The sequence below is a fragment of the Nannobrachium achirus genome (genome assembly GCF_963921795.1).
Source record: "Nannobrachium achirus genome assembly, chromosome: 15".
Taxonomy (NCBI): domain Eukaryota; kingdom Metazoa; phylum Chordata; class Actinopteri; order Myctophiformes; family Myctophidae; genus Nannobrachium; species Nannobrachium achirus.
Genome location: NC_137822.1, coordinates 3,093,829 through 3,109,369, shown reverse-complemented (window position 1 = coordinate 3,109,369; position 15,541 = coordinate 3,093,829). Strand labels below are relative to the sequence as shown.

The 15,541-nt window shown below is 41.4% G+C and overlaps 1 protein-coding gene across 1 annotated transcript in view; it reads right to left on the bottom strand.

Moving 5' to 3' along the window:
- Nucleotides 1-5,493: 5,493 nt before the first annotated feature.
- The window catches only part of LOC308299144 (dematin-like), a 32,540-nt gene continuing 22,492 nt past the window's right edge, over nucleotides 5,494-15,541 (bottom strand). The window contains exons 11-17 of the mRNA XM_080742862.1: nucleotides 13,611-13,722; nucleotides 13,464-13,516; nucleotides 12,403-12,448; nucleotides 11,806-11,879; nucleotides 11,050-11,121; nucleotides 9,559-9,639; nucleotides 5,494-7,863 (exon numbers count right to left, since the gene is read on the bottom strand). Of these exons, the coding sequence (XP_080598988.1) occupies nucleotides 7,750-7,863; nucleotides 9,559-9,639; nucleotides 11,050-11,121; nucleotides 11,806-11,879; nucleotides 12,403-12,448; nucleotides 13,464-13,516; nucleotides 13,611-13,722 (552 nt within the window). The 3' untranslated portion in view covers nucleotides 5,494-7,749. The remainder of the gene's footprint in view (nucleotides 7,864-9,558; nucleotides 9,640-11,049; nucleotides 11,122-11,805; nucleotides 11,880-12,402; nucleotides 12,449-13,463; nucleotides 13,517-13,610; nucleotides 13,723-15,541) is intronic.

Genomic DNA, 15,541 nt, shown 5'->3' with positions numbered 1-15,541 from the left:
GTTTTGTGGGTCCTTCACATGAAAAGGTTTGAGAACCACTGACATAGTAGTCTCTCAAGAACAGACTAACTGAGCTCCAGTTAAGTCAGTGAAAAGGACCTTTTCTTTGACGATGGCTGGCCAGATTGCTGGCATAGAAACACAGGTTTTTTTTTTTTTAATCTTAGAAGGATTCAAAAGACTTATAGAATCGGGTAAAAATTCTAATTTTTACGATTTTTCAAAAATAGATCTACAAGCTCGCGAGTGCCGCGCTGTGAGCTTGTATATCTGCAATTTTTCAATAGTTAAAGCATAAAATAATCTATATAATCTATAATCTAATCTATATTCAGTTAGTACAAAATGCTGTTCCTAGGCATAAAATATTTATTCAGCTGCTTGTGTTTGGTCTCCTGACCTGAAACCCTTGTTTTAACTATAATTCTATATTATAGAGTTATAGAGTTATACGATTTTAAATCAAAGTGCTACTTATCAATCCTGCTATTATCTACGCTGGCATGCAACCAAAAGTTCTGGATGGTTTTTACTGTTCATGATATTTGGTAAATCAGTGTTTCCTTGGCCAACCACTGCTGGATTTGGATTAGCCACACTTGGGAGTGCAACTGCAGCACCTAGCCCAACCAGGCTGGGCACCACCAGCAGTAGCTAACCCACCACTAGGCTGGCAACTACCACCACCTCCACCACCAGCACCAGCAGCAGCTGTCGGCACCACCAGGCCCAGGCCAACAGCAGCAGCAGGAGCTACTAGCACCACCTGGACCAGGCCACCAGCAGCAGCAGGCCCAGGCCACCAGCAGCAGCAGGAGCTGCTAGCACCACCTGGACCAGGCCACCAGCAGCAGCAGGCCTAGACCACCAGCCGCAGCAGGAGCTGCTAGCACCACCTGGCCCAGGCCACCAGCAGGAGCTGTCACTGTCAGCACCACCTGGCCCAGGCCACCAGCAGCAGCAGGCCCAGGCCACCAGCAGCAGCAGGAGCTGCTAGCACCACCTGGCCCAGGCCACCAGCAGCAGCAGGCCCAGGCCACCAGCAGCAGCAGGAGCTGCTAGCACCACCTGGCCCAGGCCACCAGCAGCAGCAGGCCCAGGCCACCAGCAGCAGCAGGAGCTGTCACTGTCAGCACCACCCGGCCCAGGCCACCAGCAGCAGCAGATTGTGCCCCTACACTGCATCAGAGTGGAGGAATTAACGGACCTGGAAAGTTTTATTGATCTCTACTACGACGATCAAAACAGCATGCCGGCTCCAGCGAATGCAGCGTCAAGCGCTGCCACTAACAATCAACAGTCCAAAAAGAATAAAGACCCGACTAAACCTGCGGTGACACGTAACGTGAATCCATCAAAGAAGAGGCAAAAGAGAGACTCATCGCCAGACTCGGGTGAAGAAGTCATGGAGATTGAGATCTCCCTAATGAGATCTATAAACAAGAGACTGGGCAAACTGGATATACTGGTCGAGTTGCAGAAAGACCTTCGGGAATTGAGGAAAAGCCTGGAATTCAGCCAGGCTCAAATCGACGACCTGAGGAAGGAGAACGACACTTTGAAAGGTACTGTGACCACTATTCAGAAGGAGATGAAGAATGTTGAAAAAGAAAACAGACAGTTCAAGGAAACGTTGCTTGATTTGCAAAGTAGATCAATGCGGGAAAATATGATTTTTTCGGGGCTTGATGAGAGTGACAACGATAACCCAGAGCAGATAATACGGGACTTCATGTGTGATAAATTAGAACTGTCCCGGGAATCTGTACAGGAGATTTCTTTTGCGAGGGTGCACAGGCTGGGCAAGAAGGGGTTAAATAGAACGCACCCCATCATTGCTCGTTTTGAGCACTTTAAACAGAAGGAGCTCGTGAGGTCCCGAGGAAAGGCTCTTAAGGGTACAAACATCTGGATGAATGATCAATTCCCCACGGAGATCAACGAGAGGAGAAAGAGGCTTACTCCCATCCTTAAAGAGCACAGAGGCAAAAAGCATAAAGTTGCCTTAGTGGTGGACAAGCTATACATTGAAGGCCAGCTGTTCAGAGATTCAAAGATCACCCCATGGCTGTTTTAAATCTGTTCTGTTGTATATGACATAGAATGAAAATTAAATTGTCATACAAATTATGAATTTACACTTGTCAAGGAAGGGTTTGCATATAGCCCACGTTAATGTCAACAGTCTAGTAAACAAAATGAATGATTTATTGAATGTTGTCCTGGGCAATGATTTACATGTGCTTGCCATAACGGAAACCCATCTTGATGAAACCATTACAGATGGACAAATAGATCTTAAAGGATATAATGTCATTAGGAGGGACAGAAACAGGAGAGGGGGAGGAGTCGCCCTATATGTACAAGAGCACTTGTTATTTAAGGTGAGGGAGGACATATGTGTGAATGGACTAGAGATCCTATGGATTCAAGTTCATCTCCCCTTCCAACAACCAACATTAATTGGGTGTGTGTATAGGCCCCCAAAATCAAATATTTTGTACATGGATAAATTGTTGGAAAGCATTGATTTGGCTCTGGATGAAAGGTTTGATTTATATTGTGTGGGGGACTTTAACTTGGACTGGAAAAGTACTAACTCTGATGGTCAGAAGATTAGGTTAGCTCAATTTACAGAAAGTCGCAACTTAGCACAAATGGTACAAGAAAGCACAAGAGCCTCAATGAATAAACATGGACACAGAACGGAAAGTATTATTGACCTGATATTTTGTAATGTGCCAAAAAAATGCTCTAAGGTTAGATCCACTCCTATATCCTGGACAGATCATAACATTGTGAGCATCACAAAAAATACTAAGGTTCCAAAAAGACCACCTAGAGTGACTATAAGACGTAGTTTCAAACATTTTAAACTGGAGGACTATAGAAGAGATCTAGGTGCTGTTCCATGGCACCTTGTGTATCTCGAAGATGATTTAGATGATGCTGTGGACTGCTATACTAAGCTGTTAACTGAGGTTGTTGACCTCCATGCCCCCTTAAGGAAAAGCACAATCAAAGTTAAACCATCTCCCTGGATTGACCAACAGCTAAGAGATGCTATGTCTCAGAGGGATGAGGCAAAAGCTATGGCATCCAGGTCGAGTTTGCTGTCTGATATTATGATCTATAGGAAATGCAGGAACTTTGTTGTTAAATTGAATCGTCAGAAAAAATCCTTATACTATAAAACAGTTTTTGAGGGATGCAAAAACAATTCAAAACAGATATGGAACACAGTAAATGGTTTGCTGGGCAGATCAAATAATACTAATCCTGTCAGTGTGGAAGTTGATGGAGTAATTAAGACAAAACCTATTGATATCGCCAACCACTTCGCTGACCATTACGAACTCAAGGTAAATAATCTCAGGTCCAACATGCATGTTAATGCCTCAAATGAATTATTGGTGGGGAATATAGATGGGCAGATTATGAGCGGGAAAAATTGTAGTTTTATTTTACCAAACATATCTTTAGATGAAATCACCAAAATTCTGTTGTCACTTCCCGAAAATAAATCTCCAGGGTACGACTTTATAGATAATAAATTGATTAAATATGCTGCCCAATATATAGATAGACCAGTGAAGTATCTATTTGATCTCTCACTGCAACAAGGCAAGTTTCCGACAGTATGGAAACATGCTAAGATTTGCCCAATTCCTAAAGATACTAAATCAGCCTTCACTGCCCCAAATAGCCGTCCAATAAGCCTACTTTCGTCCTTAAGTAAGATCCTGGAGAAAGTGGTTAGCGATCACATATGGAACTATATGGAAACAAATAATCTGTTAACCCAAACCCAACATGCGTACCGTAAAAATCATTCCACAGAAACTGCTTTGATCGACATGACCGATGCCTGGCTGAATGCCCTGGACCAAGGTAAACTTGCATCCATTCTACTTCTCGACTTTACAGCGGCATTCGATTTGATTGATCACACAATTTTAGTTAATAAATTAAATCATTATGGCTTCTGTCAAAATTCTATAAATTGGATAAAATCCTATCTGTATGGCAGAAAACAGTCTGTCTATGTTAATGGATCATTTTCATCCCCCCGTTTTACGACCTGTGGGATCCCGCAAGGGAGTTGTCTTGGTCCTTTGTTGTATATATTATACACAAACGATCTTCCACTAGTATTAATTGACTCAAATGCACATATGTTCGCTGATGATACGACCATCACTGCAGTAGCGCAGTCACAAACTCAGTTACATGAATATTTAGCTAACGATTTCAAACGCGTCATCGAGTGGATAGAGAACAATAAACTGGTATTGAACACCAATAAAACTAAGAACATGGTCATATGTACAAATAGGAAAAGAAAGCAGTTGGGGCCATGGAGCCTATCTTATGGTGGAGTTCAAATTGGTGAGGTTTCAGAGGTCAGGTTATTGGGTATTAAAATACAGAACAATCTTTCATGGTCAGCTCATACCACCGATCTCTCCAAAAAACTGTTGAAAATGTCAGGAATGGTTGGGCGAATCGCAGGGTTTTTATCTAATGACACTTTGAAGGTCATATCACATAGTCTAATCTATAGTAATATAAACTACTGCTGTGCAGTCTGGGGCAATGCAGCTCAAAGGGACCTGAAGAGACTACAGATTGCTCTAAACAAGGCAGCCAGAATGATTTTAAAATGTGGATATGAAATAGGTACAACTGAACTGCATAGCAAAATGGGATGGCCCACAGTACTGGAATGTGTTAGAAAGCAGTCTCTTGCACTGATCTCCAAAATTCATTTGTCTAACAAACCGGTTAGCATAAAGAACAGACTGTCACTAGTTTGTGATGTACATCAGGTCAACACAAGATCAAGACAAAAAAATCATTATGTTTTACCACGAATAAAAACTGTTATGGGAAGTAGATCTTTTATTTTTAGGGCAGTTAAATTATGGAACCAGGTGCGATAACTATGATGACTTTTTTATTGATGATCAATCTAGTGTTTTTATTTACTATTATTATTATGTTTTTACTGTTTTTCGAATAAATTGGTTTTGGTATGCGGCCAGGTCTAGGCATGGCTCAGGGAGGAGGACGCCCCTGCCATGCAGAGTCCACTATGGGCATCCTAGGGGTGCAGTAGTGTGTGTGTGTGTGTGTGTGTGTGTGTGTGTGTGTGTTTGTGTGGGTTTGAAAGAGTGAGTGCACTGTATTGATTCTTATGATGAAACTCATTTGTATTATAAATGTACTATGAATGCTGTAATGTAATGTATTCTTGTGTTTGCTGGACTCTTGGAAGAGTAGCCGATGGCTAAAAGAGATCCAAATAAAAATCAAAATCAGTACTGGTTTGCCGTTTTATAATCTTGCCTGGTGATTGGGAAGTACCAAAATGTGTGTTGGTAAAACAAAGTTCAACAACTCATTCAACAGATACTCACTGATTTATTGGATTCTCTTGTGATGTAAGAAGACAAATGGCCGGATGACATGAACCGGGTCTGCCTTTAAAAAAAATAGCCGATCTACAAGCTCACACTGCATCACATTGTAGACCTGGTAGCTTGGGAAGATTTTAAAGCAGTGGTTCTCAAAGTGGGGTCCGGGGACCACCCCAGGGGTCCTTGGCCAAAATGAGTTGATATAAGCATTACTATATTTTTAACCACTTTAACCATAATTTATACTTTTTGACTATTCTATCTACATGCTCACAACGTGTCACATGTAGATGGCCATGTAGATCGGCTATTTTTTTAAATGTTCTCTTCTGGGGGTCCTAGCTTGCGCCAAATACATATGTTTTGGGGGTCCTTGACATGAAAATGTTTGAGAAGCAGTGTTGTAAAGAAGGTTGAACAATGTATGAACTTGTGAACATATAGCATCAGTGCCAATAGCAGAGAGTGAAGATCCGGGGTTTGCTTTAAGTGGATTAACAAGCATTCCAAACAAACATCACCACATTGATTATTGCTAATTGCACCTTTGTTTGCAACTAATATCTGTTCGATCTGAATACATGAAAAACGTCTAAAGGTCAGAGCTCTCAGGGGTGAGGAGGGTCGTCATCAATATGTAATATATTATCTGTAACGTCACATTTTCCATGGCAAGAAAACAAAATCCATAACACTGCAAATTATGATTCTTAAAGCAGCTGCAGCGAGTACGAACGACAATCATCGAATAAATAAATATCTCATTCACTCAGAAGGCTTCTCACCTAGACTGTATAGTAAACATACATTGCTTTTTAAAGATACGAATCGATAACGTTACTCAGATGTGTCGCCATGAATAAACAGTACAAGTGTGATTTGGTGGTTTCAAATCACTTCACATTTCAACTAAAAGACGGTCCTATGTATGTAGATATGATGTGAAATACATGGAGGAGGAGCAGAGATATGAAAAGTGTTTGTTTTTTTTTTCAAGCAAATTGAAGCGATGATGGTTATTATATCGTAAGTGCAGCAATTCTGTCGTCTCTCCACGCGGAGTGTAAATGCATGTGAATACAATGAGTTATTAATGTAGACTCATGGGTTAGCTATTAGCCAGTGTATAATGGAGTTTGTATAGCCTACTATGCCCTTTTTCTACACAGTTAAACCTTGTTTATACTTTGTTGCACAAAAGTGTCACCCACCAAAATGACACATTTTAAGTATTTTTCTTTCTTTGCAGTGCCACCGTTGTGCGACGATATAGACGCTTCGTTGGAAGCTATATTGGTTTTCCAAGGATGGGTGAGGAAGAGAGCAGCCCTTTTGTTTGCTTTTGGTTGACTCAACCTCCTCATCCACTTAAACCTCAATCTGGGAACCCTTCGTGTAATCTGTCTTGATCTAGATATTAAACTCTAATATACTTATTTGACCGGGGTTCCTATACTTGGTGTCCTCTTTCCTCCCCCCAAATCTCATCACAGAAAATAGCTGATCTACAAGCTCACTCAGAAGTGTTGCGCAATGCGTTGTGAGTTTGTAGATCTGCTATTTTACAGCCATCACTTAGTGGAGGTACTGATAAGATGATAAAAAAAGACTAAAGCCTATCCTTTATACTCCGTCTTCCGACGGTTTTGTGTAGAAAAACAACTTGCTGACGTACAAGCTCACAGCGCAGCGATGATGCCAGTGGTTCTCAACCATGTGGACTGGGGGCCGCTTGGTGGTCCATGAGGGTATTGCAAGCGGGCCCCCAAATAATAAATAAATCATCTACCAAACACTAAGATTGAAGATACAACATTGATATATATTCTCTTTAAAACCTGGAAAAGTAAGTTTTCATTGTGAGACCGAACCAAACAAACTGTACTACGTTAGTTCAACTGATCCAAGCCATAACACAAACAACATTGATTGATTGATCGCTAAAATGAACATGCTGGCCCACCCATCTTCAGATCAGATGGGTGGGCAATATTTTCACATAGGCCCTGATCCACATCCGGCGCATGTGACGCGTTAAGGGCTTGTACGTCGGCTGTTTTCGCTGCACGAGACCGTCGTAAGATGGCGTATAAATTAGGCTCAACAGTGGACGTGTTAGGCTGAGTTAGTTAGTGCAGAATATGATATTAATAGATATTTCTGAACGATCATGGTTTCATGTTGTGACACAGTGAGTGACATTTGTGATGCTTGTAGCTCTCTGGGTTTCATTCATCCTCCAGGAAGGGCAGTGGTGGGGGGAGGGGGGGGGGGGGGTCGACGTTTGTTTGTCTGTTCAGAGGAAACAAGGTCGCCTCCTCCTCCTTAGTTAGAAAAGCGACACTTTCTTCTTGAGTTCGTTTCGTTTCCATAGCGACAGGCGGTCGAACTCGCCGATGGGCATGGCGAACAGCTGCTGGAAGTCCTCTGGAGACAGGTGCCTCTGCGGGGAGAGAAAGGCGGACGTTGACGATCCAAATGTCTGAGTCTGTCTTAACCCATTTAGAACGGGTACACATTATTTTGTATCATTATTTTATGCTTTAACTATTGAAAAATAGCAGATATACAAGCTCACAGCGCGGCACCGAGTGCCGCGCCGCGAGCTTGTAGATCTGCTATTTTTGAAAAATCGTGAGAATTTGAATTTTGACCCGATTCTATAAGTGTCTTTGAATCCTTCTAAGGTTTTTTGAAAAACCCATGTTTCTATGTCAGCAATCTGGCTAGACATCGTCAAGGAAAAGGTCCTTTTCACTTAACTGGAGCTCAGTTAGTCGTGGTTCTCAAACCTTTTCATGTGAAGGACCCCCAAACTGATATTTATTTGGCCACGGACACCCATCTCAAAATATTTAGTTCCAGGGACCCCCCAGAAGCAAAATTTGAGTTACAAACGTTCGCTTTAAAAATACATATATTCAAAGATTTGCACAAATTTTCACGAAAAAAAAATAGCAGATCTACAAGCTCGCAGCGTGCCACTCGGTGCCGCGCTGTGAGCTTGTATAATCTGCTATTTTTCAATAGTTAAAGCATTCAATAATCTCAGGCCTAAATGGGTAAAGGACAACTTTGGGTTCATATTTTAGATTGTAATTAGAGAAAAGAAAAAGTGAGTTTTAAAATGTTTTCATTTGCTTCGTTCTATTGTTTTATCGTGTTTACCGCTAAAATGTGGGGGCATGCGTATGCATGGGGGCATGCGTACAAGTGGCTAAATATGTCTTTTTAGACACAATAAGCCAGCAGTTTCTTTATTGCTATTTACAGTAACACTTCTAGCCCCCATAAGTCACATCCAACCATGAAAGGTTGCATTGTATCTTGGGAATGGGCTTATTCTGTGTAAAATGACATATTTAGCCACTTGTACGCATGCCCCCAACCACTGAAATAAGAATATCTAAAACAATAGAAAGAAGTAAATGAAATAATTTTAACACCACATCTTTTATATTCTTTTATTACAATCTAAAATATGAACCCTTGTTGTAAAAAACTAAAGTTGTCCTTTAAGACCGGAACTTTAACCGCTTTAAACATGATTTTATGCTTTATCAATTAGAAAATATTAAATATACAAGCTTGCAGCGCGGCACTCGATCTGACATTTTTTGTCTTTGAATGTTTTTGACATGATTCTATAAATGCCATGTCAAGGACCCCTAGAATTATATGTATTTGGCCACTGACCCCCGTCTCGAAATAGTATGTATCAGGGGCCCCCCAGAAGCAAATATTTGAGTTGCAAATGTTCGCTTTAAAAAAAGATATAATCAAATATTTGAAAAAATAAAAACTTGGTGCTGCGCTGTGAGCTTGTATAATCTGCTATTTTTCTTTTCTAGTTAAAGCATAAAATAATGGTTAAAGTTGTTAATCTAGAATCTGAGTGACACACAGATGCGTTCCATGGTCTTAATGGTTTAAGAACTGAGGGCCATTCTACAACTGCTTTTAGGAAAACAAAAGAAAAAAAACAGTGGTTCCGGTGGTTGGTTCTAGTTGGTGTTGTTTTGTTAATTGTTCCCCACATAATGCGAATCAATCAGTTTATTCTCGCTAGTCGCGCTGCGAGTCAGAATGAAAGATGAACATAACAAACCAAACATTACATTGATCCCAGGCTACATACCTCCAGTCGCATACGGTCAACGCCTGGTGGTAGCTTACAGCGCCCTCTATGGGTCACAATAAGTGCTTCATAGGGGTAGATCTGAGTAGACGGAAGCAGAGACACAATATTTCAACATCAGTGTTTTGTTTTGGGGATTTAATTTCATTTTTCAAGGGGCCAGTTGCATTCTGATGCCTTTTAATGTACAGGATGGATATCGTCCATGGTGGAAACCTTGTGTGTCCAAAACCGTTTTTATTATTTAAAAGAATTATAATAATAATAAATAAAGTAGCATAAAATTGCTCACAACGCATCACATCGAGCTTCTAGACCTGCTATTTTCACTACTTTTGTGCGACCGCTTGTGTATGATAATGTATGAAAAGGTTGAAACATGGAGATGGAGAAATATAGCTGTGGTCGACATTGAGAGTGTATTCGCCTTCCGGATAGAATGACCGTATTGATTTATGTCAATTGATTTTCATGAAATTTGATACTAATGACCAAATCCAGCACAATGTATGTTCTGTCTTGCATATTGTGGCTGTCACGCATAAAACTGGTATCTCCATGTCATCTTTTTATGTTTTCTTGTTTCCTGTGCTAACCACTCCTAATTAAACACCCATTTTAATACTTGTTATTGCCTATAATGGCATGCCCAACATAGTGACACCAGGTGAAAGTGCTTTTTATAAATAATTAACTCAAGTCTGACATCACTGCCATTAGAGGCCGCTATCCCCTGGGTCACAGAGTATTTTTTTCTATTGAAAATACCATAGGATCTCAATGTGCCATATAAGAACACCCAGTGTGAAGTGAGCAGTGCTATTCATGAGTTAATTTCATTAAGCGTCACGGAAAGCTTGGCCAATGTGACCCTGAGAGTACAAACGGACAACGCCAAATGTAGGAGCTTCAAAAGTAGGCAACTCATTTATCCAAAGATGAAGAAAAGAACACAGACGAAACTCAATATCATAAACTACACAGTGTCACATACCTGACTGAATCTCCTGGCTTTGATTTGTTGTTTATATTTGGAACACAGTTCGTATATGATGCGTTGCAATTCCAGATAGGACCATATGGTATTTCCAATAGAAAAAAAATGCTTCTGTGTTCCCAGGGGTACTATTTATGTACATATATTTAGGTATTTTGACACCTGAAAATGTTTGGTTACCAGGGACTCTAAAATCTAAAATGACACAGGTGCTTTCCTGATTTTTATGGGCAAATAGAGCTTGCGACTAAATAACTACATTGGATCCATTGGGACACCATTGGGTCTTTCCCCCCCCCCCCCCCCCCCCCCATATATCTCGAAGAGTAAGAGGTTTGGGACATCCAAGGTTTCCAGCTGACAGCAGAGTGACTGATGAGGTTCTAAGTGTAGGACACATGGGTGGAAACACACTGATGAGGTTCTAAGTGTAGGACACATGGGTGGAAACACACTGATGAGGTTCTAAGTGTAGGACACATGGGTGGAAACACACTCCCCATCTGTTCCAGGATACTGGGCAGTGAGTTTCCTCTGTCCATCCTCTCCCTCCGAGCATCTCCGTTCTACACGCGCGCACACACACACACACACGCACACACACACACACACACACACACAAACACCAGAAAAGGGCATACTTAATGTGTGACATCATCATCATACCTGGAAGTTATGCGGGAACGCCTACTGATTGGCTGCTACTCAAACTACATTCTGGCCATGACAACCCATACATCCAAACAAAGGTCCTATCTGATTGCATCAAACAATGTTAAACTCACTTTGCCACTCACTTTGCCAGTCAATTTGCCATTCACTTTATGCATGCACATACCCTCTACTGTATTAACATATATTATTATATTTTCTACAACTGTACAGCCTGTTGCAATCGCATACAATAACAGCAGTGTCACTATGAGAGTACGGCGCCAGGAACAGAGTCTATTGCAAGATCAAATACTTTACATAGAAACACTTGAATGTCCTCTGAGGTTATTTGAGGTGAACAGAGCATACACACACATTTAAAAGCACATCAAGTCAACAGAAACACTAACAGTTAATCACAGACCAGGCAAACACAATGCCGTATAAGCGCACATAGAACTACAACACATAGAACTGTGTGAGCAAACATTCTCAGGAGAGAGAAGCACTCTTGGGAACTGAGATGAAACGGAGTTAATAATGAATTAATAAATGAACTGGGAAGAGACATGCAGGTGTTAAATGTAAGTTCAGGCGTTAATAATGCTTCGGTGTTGGTCACATGCACATTCAGCACAGACAACATTCACCCAGAAACCTACCTCAGCGGCTGTGAAGACAAAATGAAGATTTTTTTTAAGACCAGATAAAACACATAATCCACTTTTAACACTTTTATTTATTTAACATTTATCATCACAACCACAATGATGTACTACCAACCACATTGGCAGAACTACCGTACCACCGACACGAGTGTTATTGTACCTCTCCCCATGATATCATGTACATTAAGCATATCCATCACCACCTAGAATATTGTCTCAGCCTCCTCATCAATTATTGATTGATCCAGAATTCCACGACTGCAGCAACTAAATAGCATGAGAGTTGTTCAGTACAGCATGTTTAACATCTTCCAACCTGGCATCCCTATATTTGGACGTAACAGCAGAGCTTGTAGAGCTGCTATTTTTTTGTGCGTAAAAGTAAAAACGTAAAGGTTAAGTTGTTAATGCAAAGACATTTGCCGCCAGCTAGTCAAAATAATCACAGCTTTTTCTTAAAGACAATTTCGTTAACACGCTTATGATAACGTAAAATGATATGTAAATAAATATGAGAGAACGTACCAGCTTGTCCCTTATCTGCTTCCGTAGAGAACTCCGCCGACTGCATCTGCAAACATAAAACAAATTGTTGGAGAGAGTAGCTTTCAAAATGTCATCCAGTTACTGCATACCCTGTTAAATGTTTGAGTATTATACATGCTTGATGCATGTAATGCATCATGGGTATCAAACTGATGGTTCAGGAGATACTACCAAACGTTGAAGGTACTTCAGTTCAGTTTAGTTCAGTTTATTTCGGATATCAGACAAATTGCATAAATAATGAAAGTGCATTTAATGATTATTATATTTTTTTTCATACATTGTTCAAGTGTCAGAAAAAGGATTAGGCGTTAAGGAGAAGCACAAAACTTGTCGGGCCCTACTCCTGGGAATTTACTATTTCGTCGTTGTCGGGTGGAAACCTCCAAAACCGTTTATCATTTTTAAATTGATTTAAACTAGTGAAAACAGACGATCTACAAGCACACAACGCCTCGCACCGCAAGGCGTTGTGTGCTTGTAGATCCGCTGTTTTCACTATTTTTCGTGTGACAGTCTTGTATGATGAAGCCCTGCTTCATCATGATAAAGTTCATCAACTTTATGCTTTATGAAAAAAACATACAAATTTGAAACTAGGAGATACAAGGTTTCTGCCCGACAGTGACGATTTGCTCTATGCTCAGCTGCCATATTGGAAAGAAATTCTTACCAATGATACGAATGAGGCTCTGTTCCATTTTGGGTAAAACTTTCAAAAAGGGTGCTAATATTGTGCATGTTGGCTCACTGGAAACACTGCTACACCAAGTGTGGTCATGGTCAAGTCATGGTTCCTTGAGGGGGTTCCAATTGGGGCCCATAAGGGTGTGTAACTCTGAGAGTGTACGGGTCCATTTGGATCCATTTGTACTCTCTCAGAGTTATGGGGGTCCTTGAAATTAAAAGGTTTGAGAACCAACGTGCTACACTAAACGGAACAGCCTTCATTAGTAGTCTATCGTTGGTAATATCTGTGAAGGAAGAAAGGAAGAGGTCCAATTTCTTTCCAATATTTAATAGAAATAATACACACTTACCCTGGTCAAGCCTGATCGGACTGGAGAGGACTGGGATTTATTTGTAGATATACCTGCTATAGCAAAGGAGACCAGTTAGAACAAAACTACTGATGATTATCACAACAATGATTTAAAACCCATCAAGAAATAAACAAGCTGCCTTACTAGAGTGCATGTGTGTCCTGTCAGGAAGTGACTGTGTCTTCCTACGGAAGTTTATCTCGTTCTGTTTCTCATTCTCCTCTTTCAGGATGAGCCGGCCCATGTTGGACTGGATCTAGAGAACAGGACATGAAGAACCAAGCATACTCCAGTAAAGTAAAAGTACCTCAAAATGTACTTAAGTACGGTACTTGAGTAGATGTAATAAGTTACTTTCCACCACTGCTCCCTTTAAACCTGGCAATAACAGGCATATTCTATGATCTAAACCACCTGGTGAGGGAGACTAACATAACTGCTCAAAGAAATGAAGGGAACAAAATGTTCCCTTAATTCTTTGAGCTTTCTTTCAGCAGTAATACAGTATACTATACTCAAATAAATTAAAATAAATTAAGGGAACATTTTGTTCCCTTCATTTCTTTGAGCAGTATACATTGTGGACCACAGGTTCAGCCATTGTAAATTCAGGTGTGGCTTTAAGATGACACTCTCCCAAAACATTACATTCTCTAAAAGCCAAAAGAGAAATGTCAATACAGTTTAGTTTTGTTATGCTGCTGAGCCTGCTGTTAACACCAGAAAATTGTATTTCTGGGATCACATACTGTACTATCTCTAGCAGCTGCCAAGTGCTTCCTACTAGCCTCTTTCGACCACTGTGATTTTCCAGAGCTTCTGTCTCCCAGTAACGTAGCTGTGTACGAAGGTTTCTGTGCACTGGCAACATTTGACAGACAGGAGCTCCAACGAAAATGTCCAGCAGCACCTTTTAAGTTATTTCTAGAGTTAGAGCAAGCCCCCAGAACGGCTTGTAAATATTGAAGCAGCCGCCCTACTGGCCAAAGCTGGAATTTCAGGCGGGGTGAAACATACATGCACGAGCATAAGAGCGCGGCGCTGGGGTCTACAATAGGGTTCAATGGACGTCGACGTCGTTCGTGACGTCATTCGTGACGTTTGGCTCCACTGCGTAGTGGAGCCATTCCCCAGAATGCACCTGGATTAGCTACATGCTAGCACGTAGCCGTTGCTTCAAAACGCCACTGAGCACTTGCATTGAAATGATAGTGGGGGCGGGGCTCGTCCGCTCTCTATTTTATATATACTCTATGAGTTAGAGCCACAAGTGCGTGACATCATCTTTACGTTATACGAATCCAAGTACGCCTCTTGTCTCAAACTACTGGATGAAATGAAGGACGACCGTCTGCTGGACATGTATCTGGCTCCTCATGTCAGAACACTGTACACACTGCTCCTCATGTCAGAACACTGTACACACTGCTCCTCATGTCAGAACACTGTACACACTGCTCCTCATGTCAGAACACTGTACACACTGCTCCTCATGTCAGAACACTGTACACACTGCTCCTCATGTCAGAACACTGTACACACTGCTCCTCATGTCAGAACACTGTACACACTGCTCCTCATGTCAGAACACTGTACACACTGATCACCAATTAGACATGTATCTGGCTCCTCATGTCAGAACACTGTACACACTGATCACCAATTAGACAGGATGGATTGTTAAACAGAATGTTAGCTAAAAAAAATCACTCTAATGCCAGGTGTGAAGGGGGCCATATGGTATTGCTGCTCAGTTGCATGCGTATAGACACACACACACGCACGCACGCACGCACGCACGCACGCACGCACGCACGCACGCACGCACGCACGCACGCACGCACGCACGCACGCACGCACGCACGCACGCACGCACGCACGCACACACACACACACACACACACACACACACACACACACACACACACACACACACACACACACACACATACACATACGTGTAGATGTGATTTAGGAGGACACTTCCGTCGGTGTATGTGTATTAACAGGACATCAAAAAAAAAGGTGGATTTGGGCTCTCTAGACCAATAGAAACACTTCTGCTATTTCAGAAT